Raw genomic sequence first — 12,750 nt, 5'->3', positions numbered from 1 at the left:
AAATGGGAGATAAGGCTCGAAGCAGACGTTGAGGCCAGAGAGGGCCTTGATTATGAAACTGAGGAATCTGGACTTTGTTTTGTGGGCTATGGAGAATCACACTAAAAGACTGGGTTTTAAATGACTCAATCAGAGTCTGTTTGATTTATACAAAGACAAAGAGCCAACTGAGTGGGTTAGGAAATTCTGTTCTCCTTTTCCCACAGGCTGCTCATCTAAAGTCTTGAAGTATGAGGTTGGTGGGGCCTTCAAAATTAAGAACTGGGTTTAAATAAAAAGTCTCTCAGAAAGGGATGCTACTTTTGGAAAAAGCCGTCTGTACCCTCTATTTGAATTATCTGGATCAAAGTAATTACCATCCCGCTGTGTATCAGCACTTTGGAACACACACGCTGTGGTAACAATGCCCTGTGTTTGATCATGCTATGAATGGCACACCGCTCCCCACCCACTCCACCCCCCTCCCAAAAAAAGGAAAATCAACAAGCAGCAATTTTTAAAACATGCAGAAAACTTTTCCAGTTGCTTCCGGGAAGAACAATGGATATAATAAGGATCTCTTTGGAACATCTTCTATTTTAAATTAAGAAAATAAATGAAAACTTGAACCAGCAAACACAGACCTCAAGAATTGTACATTTTTCATCTCTCTTACCAGGAGTAGAGAATCGTTCCAACAACCGATGTGAGTTTGCTGTTCTCTTGTTTTTGTTTCGCCAGGCCAAAGTCAGCTACAGTTCATTAAAAAAAAAAAAGTGCCATTAATTTTTTCATAGGATAGCACTGTTCCTTAACTCTTATCATTTGGATTGATAATGAGTAGGGTTCAAAACAAAAAGCAGGTTGTCAAAGTGCGCCATCTGCTTATCTTTCACACCTACCTCAGCACTAATTAATGGGATACATATTAATCAGGTTGATTTCATTAAAAAAAAGAAAGAAAATTTTCCATGCTAATGTAACTCAGAACACAGCAGCAAATTAGCTTCCACTGAGTTTTAGTTTTTCGTATCATTTGTAATTGTTTGCCCAAAAATACAAGAAATCCAAAATGAAAGCAGTCATTCGCACCATACGATAAAAGTAATTAAGTCAAATTATATAATATGAAAGCAATAAGAAATGCTAAAACCAAGGAAACTAACTCGAATATTACTACAAAATACACCACCTCAGGGATGAGGGTTCTAGAATCATCCCAAACCTTATTCGGTAACAACAAAAAGGTGATGCGAAGTGTGTGTGTGTGTGTGTGATTTTTAACGATGTATTAAAATGATCTGCATTTGATTAGGAAAGAGTGATATGTAGTGTTATTACTAATAATAATAATAAGTCAATTCCTACCATTCGGTCAGTTTTTAATTTCGAAACTCACATAATTACTCTTTTGATTCTAACCACGTAATTTTATATAAATAAACTATGTCATTATATTCGTTATATAGATGTAGAAAGTGAGGCTGCATTCAAGATTCCACACATCAAGTCAGAAGTGGACTTGGACTTGGGCCCAGACCTAGCATGCCTGGTCCAGAGTTCTTTCCACAATGTTATGTAGTGAAATAGGCCCAAAACTGACGAAATGTCATTAAATAAACCCCAAAAGGAAAGGAATTTGATTTTTTAAAATGCATTGGAATACCACTATAGTCAAAATAATGTGAAATATTTGAACTTTATTTTTCACCTTTTGGTTACAGGGAGGATACCCACGGGCATCGTTTATTAGGCCCTTTCATAGGACCTCAGACTGGAAGACAGGACCTCAGAAACCATCCAGTCAAAACTGAGAGTGCCCACGGTCCCATGTATGAGTAGCAGCAGAAAGGGGATTCAAACATGGGTCCCCTGATGATAAACCCAGTGCCCTCTGCATTTTCTAGACTTGAGGAACATGCAATAAATAAGCCATTAAACACTATACTTTACATCTGGTAACAAGAGGCTCTCTATATGATCCATCAAAGCTAAAATCTCCTTTTGTTAAAAAATGGAGGACAAATCCTTGGAAACTCCCCAACTTGGGCTTTGCTATGAGAGAATTCCCAAAGCTGCTGATCCTCGAGGAACGTCCCTTCTCTGGCTCAAAACCCAGATTCTGGGATTCCACTGCCCGGACCATTCTCTGTAGGAGATGGGGTTCATGAACACTCTACAGAAAATGATCACATACACCAGGCTTTGCCACAATCACCATCAAGTGCGTCAAAGAAGAGGAAATTTCATGCGGGCACAAGCCTATCTACCTCCTCTGCCCACCTCGCACCACACACAAGCAGGGCTCACTCTGCTCTTCTCTGGTTTGCTTTTCAAAGTCCAAGAGTGAAGGAGTGCCAGCTGGTCCATTTGCTTGTAAGGCCACAGAGACCAAAGAGAGAGGTGGCTGGTGCCTTTGACAGAAGTCTGCCCTCCTGAGCCTCAGTCAGCCAATCATCTTGGAGGCAGCCCCAGACTCTGAAACCCAATCAGGGAGGTGCCAACAGCAGCATGCTCCCTCCCCTCATGGGACGGTGAACCTTAAATTGTTCCTAAAAATGTTCATGCCACATAATGCCATCAAGTGGATCAAGGGATTTATCAAAGTGATGAGGGCCTGCCCTGGTCAGAGAGATAACGCAACAGGGCACAGAGGATCGAGAATGAGATTGTAAATCAAAGGGCTACCAGTCAGTCAGTCAACAAGCATTTATTAAGCACCTACTAGTGCCCAGATTCACACTCTTGGTCTGCCACTTACTATCTGTGTGACTTTGGGCAAATTACTTTGCCTCTCTGGGCCTCAGTTTACTCATCTGTAAAATGGAGGATGTAAAGTTTTTTCCAGCTCTAAATTTGGGATTATCAGAAACCCTGCTCCCCATCCACTCAGCCTCCACAAAGCTGATTGTGGCAAAGGCATTTATATAATTGCAACCATTATGTATTATATGAGTATATTAATTATATATGTTTCATATATATATTTATATGTCATATTTGTTATACATATATTTATTATACATATCTTTATATGTACGTGTATACATATATAATGAATTATATTATCATAAAAAAGGAAGTAGATATGTACAAATGATGATATGCCTAAAGTTACATTAATTCTTCAACAAATCAAACGTCTATTTTGTTCAAGATTAGAACGCATATTTTATGGTGCTCTTTTATTTTCTAAGCATTTTCTTCACCATAGTCCTGTGAGGTAGGGGGTATGGACAGCAGTGTCCTCATTTTCCAGATAAGGAAACTGAAGTCCAAAGAAATAAATCAATGCACCCAGGGTCATCCCAGTAAATTCTGAAGCCAAGACTCAAATCCATGCCTCTTTCATGCACAAAACATGGTATCTATAAATAGGTCATGTGCTCTGAAAGAACACACACACACATATATCTATACATATATATGTACACATATATACATATATATATATTCTCATTACACCTGCGGACTATAATAAATGAAGTAAAAATACAGCCCTGTTGCTAATTACATAATTGGTAATTTTAACAAGAATAATATCTTGGTGTTCAGCAAAAAAAAAAATTAGTTTTTATACTTTTCTGGGGATGAAGGGAAAATGTCATGAATGTTAGGCACCTATAAGTAACAGGAAAACAAGTGTATTTTTGTTGGCCTTGTTTTAATATAATTAACATATTTCAACTATTTTAAAAATTGCTCATTGCCTACTCTGCTTAGATAATCTTTATTGGTCACACAGAGAACTCAGGCATTTCTGAAGCTACTGCACAGTCCTCGGCAGCCTGGAGAAGATAACATCTGATTTTTAGGAAAATTTAGATATCAAACATGGATAAATGGACAGACTTGATAATAATAGAAGCTGATATTCACAAAGTGCTTTCAGGTTCGCAAGGTCTTTCTTACTACTACTACCACTACTACTACTACTGCTGCTACTACTACCACCACCACCACTACCACCACCATCATCAACTTTCTCCATTGTTTTGAGGTGTCACTATTTCTGATGATCGGAAAGTTTCATGAAAATCAGGAAACTCAGAAATGTAGAAAATGACCCAGCGCCGTAGAAACAGAGACGCCTTGAAGGTGTCTATCACCACGGTGATCATGGGGATGAGGTTCCCACCGAACCTAAACGACGAACAGCTTTCTCCTCACGACCAAGCCACTCCGCTTCGTATTAAGTATATATCGTAGTGGCATTGAAAGATGAATCCACACATTCACTTTATGCCATATAGTAAACGTCGTATGGAGCTATAAGGACTTGAGAATATTTTCAGCCAATGGAAAAAAAATGAACGGATTCCAGTGTTGAAGAAATCCAAATCCTCATTTGCTCGAGTGCTTCTGCCCCCTACTCTATCACCCTCTTTTTGGATCTCATGTATCTTAACTGCCTGATTCTTTAAAAATTTAACAAGATATAAATTAATCACATGCTCAGATTCACATCCTTTTCATTCTTCAACATGACATCTATTTCCATCTGAGAATAGCCCAATCAAGGGCTGGCGTTTGCTCCTCCTACCCCTTCCCCCCTCTTTTTTTCCAGCTGGTGTGCTGGGAAACAGGCAATGCCGTTGGGCTCAGATTCGTCCAGGCTTAGTAGGAGCTGCTTTGAGCCTGAACAGATTGTTAAGAATGTTTCAATACTCTGACTCAGGGAGGGGGGGACTTGGGGTTTTCTTGGCACAGGATACTCCCGATGAAGAGGCAGAAGAGGAGTGACAAGATGCTGGCCCAAGTCTTGCCTCTGACACATACTGGGGCCCTGGGCAAATCCTACAGCTTCGCAGGGTTCTCAGACTGAGGAGAAGGTCTGAGTGGCACTGGAAGACAGCTTCCTCCCTCTGCTTAGGAAAGGCTCCTAAGGTAACTTCTGCACGGCTGTTGGACACATGGTCTGAAGCTTGCACCTGCCTGGGGAGCTGGGAGGTGAAGTAATTTGGGTCCCAGCATCCAGGGTCATGCAACAAGGGCAGGATTTGAACCCTGTTCTCCCTGACTTGGAATCCAGGTCTCTGTCTGCTAGGGCATGGCTTCCTCTCATTTACTGGGAGGAAAAATCAAAATTTTTCACTTAGAAATTCGACAAACACCTTCATTATACCAGCTTTATATCTGCGTATTACCTCACAGTAGCCTAGGCATCTTGGTCAACTTATGACCCCAAATAGCCTTCCAGACACTATTTAGTTTAAATCAGGGGTGCGCTGGTAAATGTTTAACAACCAGCTTGGGGGGGAGGACACAAAATTTAAACTGCCTTAATCAACATTTTCTCCAGTCCTTTCTTAAGTCCTGACAATCAACAAAACAACAAATGAAGTCCCAATTTTCGAGGTGTAAATGCTCCCACTGAAAATTTAATCATCAGCTCTAGCTGGTTCCACCCATCCCCACTTAAAATGCTAATCATAATTTTGCTATCTTTGCCAAGAGGTCATTAAAGTTTGGGAGAGACAGCAATAAAGGCAATTGACACTCCTCATAAGCCACTTTAATAAATTTTCTCATTTGACTGTCACAATGAGAATACTCTAAAGTGTCAGCATTATCCGTCCCATTTACAGCAATGAAACTGAGGCCCCAAGAGGTAGGAACATGACCAAAATCACATAGCTGAAAAGGCTGGGGGTGGGGGGCGGGGAGTACTCCAAATCCCGGCCAGGGTGGGGGGGGGGGGCTGTTAACCATAGCACACACAGCTCCCAGTCCCCAGCGCTTAGTGTGGCACCCTAGCACACAGTCGGTGCTCAACCAACGCTGGTTAACTAATACAATCATTCTATTCACTGTCGTTTATATGAAGTGCAGTCAGTTCGGATAATGACAGGCAATTACCCATATTTCTATAAAAAACATAGATGGTTGGGAAGCCTACTCCAAGACAGCAAGAATTAATAAGGGCTAGCCATTCGAAAGGGTTTTCTTTAAATCTCTATTAATAGTAACATAAGTTTTTTTCAATTTTGTTCATTTATATTTGGAATCACAGGAAACGTTATCTTCCCTCAAAATGCATTAGAAGGCATAGGAAGTATTCATAGATGGTTCACCTCTCATATATATTTTATCCTTCAAATTGTTGTAAAATTAAACAATACACATATAAATACACGACACAATTATTACGTATTTACTTATCTGGGGTAGCTGGGCAGTGCGGCAGAGAAGACTGCCAGGCCTAGAGTCAGGAAGATGAGTCTTCTTGAGTTCAAATCCAGCCTCAGACACGTACTAGCTGTATCACCCTGGGCAAATCACTTAACCCTGTTTGCCTCAGTTTCCTCAAGTGTAAAATGAACTGGAAAAGGGAATGGCAAACCACTCTAGTATCTTTGGCAAGAAAACCCCAAAGGGGGTCATGAAGCATTGGACAGGACTGAACAACAACTCTTACTTATCCATTACGCCACACACTGACTCTCAATCATATTCTTACAAAGGAATAAAACCAAATACATTAAAGCAACTGCCCTGGGCAGCTGGGTGGTGCAGTGGATGGGGCTGTGAGACTGGAGTCAGGAAGGCCTGAACCCAAATCCAATCTCAGACAATGCTGTGGGACCCTGGGAAAGTCACAAAATGTCTTTTTTGCCTCGGTTTCCTCATCTGTAAAGTAGGATTAATAATAACTCCTCCCTCCCAGGGCTGTTGTGACGGTCCAAGGGGATGATAATTGTCCAGCTCTTAGCAGAGTGCCAGGCACAGAGGGCGTGCCATATAAAGACTAGCTGTTATCATCAGCATCGCCATTGTCACCATTCCCTTCTGGCATATGAACCCTCTGCCGACTGGACAACCCAAAACAAGGAGCCCGAAGAAACTTCGAGTGCTGAGATCCAAACACTGCCCTTTATCCACAGGCATGTCACAGCTTGGTGCCTTCCCTCCCTCGGTCCCCACGGGGAGCTTGACTGTTTCCATCCTGGAGTCATTCTGCACACGGGACACCTCCCCAAAGGCTCAGTGTCCAGGCAGCGTACGTGACTCAGCAAGTCGGAGCACACTAACGGCTATCTGTCTCCTTCTTCAGGTCAGCGTGCCTTGGGCCATCAGATAAGCCCTGGTGTAACAGAGCACCATCTGTTTGGGGCAGGTAGCTGTGGCCAGAGGCTCTTCTCTCTTCCCTGTCGCCCCTGCCATCTGTCTCTCTCTTCCCGCTCTTCCGAGGGTACCCCAGACCAGCACCCTACAGACTAGATGGTCATTCCAGCATCAGATGAGCTGGGTCAGCCCTTTGAGGGGGGCAGGGAGCTCATCGGGCCTTTCTGACATCTGAAGTATAAAAGGCCAAGCCTGGCTGGGGTTCAGGGAAGGGACTTTGTCAGAGAACAGGAGGAAGCAATTCCTGGAGCTGCTGGCTGAGGGAAACGCCCTCCAGAGCTGCTAATCTGGTTCACCTGATGCTACGGAAGCTCACAAGGTGAGGGAGGGGGGTGGCTTCCTCTGAAGTCGTGTTCTTATAAAAATACATTGGAATTGGTTTTCCATGGCTCTTATTAATAGCTCTGGAGAGGATGGATTCCTTACACAAGGAGAGTAAAAAGAAATTGTCCCTTTGTATTAGGCAATTAGAGAGAAGAAAAATGAGATTTGTGATCTCTTGAAGACCAAGCCTTAAAGTCAGATGAATATTAATGGCTTCACTTTGCCCACAAGTGTAAAGGAGGTGAGGACTAACAGGTTACACAGGTAGAAAGCATTCCCTCTGATTCAGAGGTTTCCCTGGGGAACATCTTCAACTCTACTAAGACTGGAGAGATAGAGGAAAACCAAAGTATGGGACATTGGGACCTGGCACAGGGGGCAGGTCAGAGAGCCCTGGGCTCATCCTATCAGTGGCCTGCAATACTACTGTCCAGGAAGTGACTTTCTGCGTAAGAGGCTAAGTGAGCCTCATCCAGAAGCCTGGCTGTTCCAGGAGAAATTGAAAGAGCAAGCCAAGCAATCCTGAGAACAACAGCTGCTGAGGGTGTGGTCTAATGGAGGCAGTTTCGAGGACTGGCCAATTGCAGCATGTTTTGGCTGGAGAACATTACAAAGGATTTGTTCTTGCGAAGACAGTAGAATCAACTGGAGATTCCAGCTAGGGGCTGCCCTCTGTCCCTTTTTGCTTGGGTAAGACGGGAAATTCTCAATACCTGGCCCCATAAGGTGGAATTCTCTCTATTGCCAGTTCTCCAATGGGGGATAGCAAGAGGGCAGGTAAAATTCTTAAAGGAGATGGATTTGACAGACTGGGCTTCTGCTCCTCACCACAATCCCCCAACAGCTTTCATCTTGGGAGATCCGTTCTCCACTTCTGCTCTACACAACAAATGTGGGGAGCACAATTCACTTCTGCCCTGCTCAGCAGGAAGTAAGAAGAGAGATCGTCCACGAAGCAGAGCTGGCACAGAACTCTCCGTTCTGCACAGGCACAGGTGCCCCTGGCCAGCACTCACTGCAGGCACCTCTTGGAAATCACCCACGTTTGAGCACTTTCCATCATGACGTCAGCTTTAGCAGGTGGGGCCTCTTAGCACCCTATTCATGACAGGTGGGGCCCAATTAATTATCTCACAAAAAACTGAGCAGAACAGTAGCAAAGGGAGGAAAGGAATTTCAAATAAGTCCATTTTACTACTTGTTATGAGCTCTGGTAAAAAGCTTGTCAGGGAAGATGACTGAAATGAATGGCGAAAATGAACAGTGTTTTTTATTGCTAATTTAACGTCCTGCAGAGGTAAGAAGCCTTCTAGAGATCCTACTAGAATCTTTCTGCAGTGCCTCTTTGTGGCCTAGAGACGAAAGGCCTTGTAAGGCTAATGGAGAAGCCCAAGCTCTGGGGACCTCTCAAGGAGCTGGGAAGGCTTTAGGTACCAATCCAGCCGAGGACTACGGTCTGCACTCTGAGGTCCAGCCCAAGCTCCAGCAGACTTATCAACAGGAACATCGGGTCTTTTCCCATCCAACAGCAACTCATGCCTAAGAAAAGAAGCATCACAATCTGCATGTTTGGAAAAATCCATCGTGTTTGGGGAATCCAGGAACAATGGCCACGGATACAACAGGACATAATACATGAAAATGCTCTGTCTCACAACACAGATCTTACTGAAGGCGGCCAACTCCGACAAACAACATCTTCGGTGTCACAAGTAGAATATCTTGCTTTATTTGGAAACAAGCTGTGATTTGTCAGACTCTGGAGGGACCCTGAGGGGGTTCATTAGGGACCCAGGGATGTCAGCAGGTTTATGAAGATCACACAGACTTACTGGACCCCAACTAGAGAGCTAGACTCAGTCAATATAAAAACAGATGCTCCCACCTACATATCATGCACGCTGTTTCAAGGAACCCATAGTGAAACCAGCTTAGACCTTGTAAGATTCTTCTACTCTCCACATTTCAAAGTTATATGAATAAAGTATATCTTCAAACACGATTCCAATACAATATGCCAAATTACTATAGGAAAATGAGGTTCCTGACCCACTATTATTAGTAGAACATGACTTCTTCACTCATTTTTCCTAGAATGGTGTGGATGCATTTGTGCCGATACTCCGCCAGTCATGACTGGCGATTTAAGAATCGACTCATTCTCACTTCTTTCCCTCTCTGGCCAGTGGCATATACTGATGAGAAATCTCCTGGCCAGAGTCAGGGATCTAACTATACACAAAACTTTCGTTAAACTGTAAATTCATCTTCTTTTGAGCTACTTACTATCAAAGGGTGAGCCTTGGACCAAACGACTGGGAATTTAAAGATAACTGAACTAATCATCTTTTTGTTTTCTACCATATGATTGGACATCAAAACATTTCTGTATCTGATCCAAGTCCTGGTACTGTTTCTTCTTAGTTGATCATGGCACCAGTGGCACCAGAAGGAAGCCAGCGGATTTTGTGAACTCTTTTCCTACAGTATCTCTGGGAAACATGTCAAATGACCACACTGGACTAAATGACCTATAAGACCCCTTCCATTTCTAGATCTGTGACCCTGTGACCAGCATGTACTTACCACACCTGATATCATCAAATGTAAACCCACAGAACTTAGTGGACATAAGTGGACGCCTCTTATCTTTAAATTTGGGGGAAATGTGCACGGTTTTATCTGAAGATCTATACATCTCTTTGTTGTTGGTAGCTCCCAAACCCTGAGCTACAAAATGCTACACCTCCAGGATTCCACATACTGCTCTTCTGGTAGTCAGTGCTCCCTCCACATAAGCTGTTCAGTGTATAAATGAAGAAACTGAGGCACAGAGCAGCAAAGGTCACACAAACATTTATGGATGGCAGAGCTAAGATGTGAACAAAGATCCTATGACTCAAAGTTCAATGTATTCTTTTTACTGTATCAGCTCACTAACATCTACAGCTAAAGTTCATTCTCTAGGATAAAATAAGTTGTTGGGAGTTTTGTTTTGTTTTTTAGGGAGGGCTGTTTTTTTTTGGCTTAACCATTAGGAATTTAGGTGGTGAAAAAATGCAAAGAGTTAGAAAATGGAGAGTATAGAAGCAAGGAAAGCTGACTTGCACCAGACTTCCCCCTTCGGAGGAATTCTACAATATTATTTCCTGAGCGTGATTTTGACTTGGCAAGTGTTAGGGTTCTGGGAGCCAGAATCTGTTGCCCTATGTTTCTTTGTAGGCTGCACACAAGTATCTGCATCAGACCCTAAGTATATATCATATGTAAGGGCCATCAAAAGGGCAACTTAAAAAAAAAACCTCACACGAACGTGTTTGTAACTCTCACAGCTACAGATTCCTAAAATACCCTTGATCCAACATCTCTGGAGCTGCTTCTTGGACCAGGAATCAGAAGGAAGCAGCTTTAAGGGCAGTTCAACCCTTTTCAGTATTTCTAAGGCTCTTGTGTTTTTGTCACCCATTTAATGCACATTTTTTTATCACTCCTTTTAAAATTATTCTGCATTTTTCTACCTTGCCATCACGCAGAAAATAAGCATTCTAGTGCAAGGTAAAATTGGAAAAGCATGACATGAGTGCCCTCTAGTGGTCATATGCTTTAATGAGACCGTGACTTTTTTTTTTTAAGAAGAGTTTAATTTCTATTTGGGGGCTAAGGAGCCTGAAATTCACCAACATTTAAAAATTATATGTATTTTTAATAGCTAGTGAATTTTATATAGAAAATCTGCAATCAATACTATCAAGGAAACTACAATTCGTGTTAAAAATTAAAATAATAAAATGGCCCCTACCGTAACATCAGCCATGAAAGATGATAATGTATCTCAGCTAAAATCTCTATGATATGCACACAAACCAACGTGTTTGCTAAGAAACTAGGTAATTGTAGGAACACCTTCTGATTTGGAATCTGGATCTGGATCTGGAATCTTATCTGGAATCTCTTTGTTTAGAATCTAGGCAAAGGATAAAAAATCAAAGATATCCAGAAAATATTGCTAGTCCAACACACACACAAAAAACAAGTTTATATTTTAGGTTGTGTCTGGAAAGTCTGACTGTAAGAAAAAATCAGTCCATTTCTGGCAATGAAATGAATGGATGTCTTATCATTACAATTCATAATTGGTAGAAAATGGTTAGAAATCAGTCCCCATGTTGTTGAATAAAGGGGGGGGGGCAGGAATTAAGCCAAGAGTGCTGGTTTCGAGTCTCCATTTTAGCCCTTATAAACTCTGCAAGTGAATCTTAACGCCTTGGTGCCATGGTCAGTCATTACACCAAAGTCTGAGCCCAATCTCTGCTGTTTCCCAGCTGAGAGGCCTTGGGCAAAGTAGCTCCCTTGTAGAAGCCTCAGTTTCTCTTCGTAAAACAGGGATAACATTCTGGTGCACAACCTACCTCAGAAGGCTTTTATGAGGTACCTCGTCACTTTAAAATGATAATATACAAATGAGCTCTTATTACTATCTGAATTTGCACTGGGTAAGCCCTAAGATTCACAACAAAAAATGTGACAAGTTCCAAAGCACCAAAGGCCACGCAACCTCAGCCACAGTGATGCTGCACTGACCATCACAATAGTCCAATTGTATTTCACGGAGTTCCAATGCCATGCACTCTTTCTCACTCAGATGAACTTGATATGGTTTACCAACTTCACAACACTGTCTAGATTGGTTATATTTAGAATTTTACAATGGCTTAAATTGGGGAATGGGGGGAGATTGCTGGGTTTGGGTTTCCTTTAAACCTCTGTGGACTGGGTATAAATGTCTACACAGTGAAATGTCATTCATGGAACTAGACAGTAAAGGGAATGAGCCTGTTTGGAGTCAACCTCTCTACAGAATGAGACAGATTCCTGACCTATGGAAGCAACAGGCAAGCTGAGAGACTGTGATATCCTATTCAGGTCAACAGGAGGTTAGTGAGGGCAGTAGCAGCTGCTTCATGGGTCCCATGTATGGGGCCTCATTCTCCAGGGGGCTCTTTGGCCAAGTCTGACCCACTGACTCAGGGCAGTATCAAGAAACTCTCCTCCAAAGAATCTCAGAATTTGTACTTACTAACGGTGACTTTGTCCTTGTCCCCCAACATGATATTGTTCGGCGTGAGGTCTCGATGAACAATCCTCTTTTCTTTATGCAAGTAACGAAGAGCTAGGCACAGCTTGAAACAAGAAACAGAAATGAGGTTTTGTTCCAAATAGAAATATAGACAGAAAGACACATGTAGACATGGAGATGGAGATGGAGAGGAAGGAGCAAAGACAAGGACAAGGTCAGATGTAGATATAAATATAGGTAGGAAT

At 42.3% G+C, this 12,750-nt stretch overlaps 1 protein-coding gene across 5 annotated transcripts in view; it reads right to left on the bottom strand.

The window, feature by feature from the left end:
* Window positions 1-12,750, bottom strand: part of NEK10 (NIMA related kinase 10) — a 202,775-nt gene that overhangs the window by 128,621 nt on the left and 61,404 nt on the right. For all 5 annotated transcript variants that reach the window (XM_036760443.1, XM_036760441.1, XM_036760442.1 and 2 more), the window contains exons 21-22: window positions 12,506-12,608; window positions 656-731 (exon numbers count right to left, since the gene is read on the bottom strand). In XM_036760443.1, coding sequence (XP_036616338.1) covers window positions 656-731; window positions 12,506-12,608 — 179 coding nt within the window. The remainder of the gene's footprint in view (window positions 1-655; window positions 732-12,505; window positions 12,609-12,750) is intronic.

Source organism: Trichosurus vulpecula, chromosome 5 (assembly GCF_011100635.1).
Source record: "Trichosurus vulpecula isolate mTriVul1 chromosome 5, mTriVul1.pri, whole genome shotgun sequence".
In the NCBI taxonomy this organism is placed as follows: domain Eukaryota; kingdom Metazoa; phylum Chordata; class Mammalia; order Diprotodontia; family Phalangeridae; genus Trichosurus; species Trichosurus vulpecula.
Note: the sequence above shows the minus strand (reverse complement) of the source record. Positions and strands in the feature narration are given on the sequence as shown.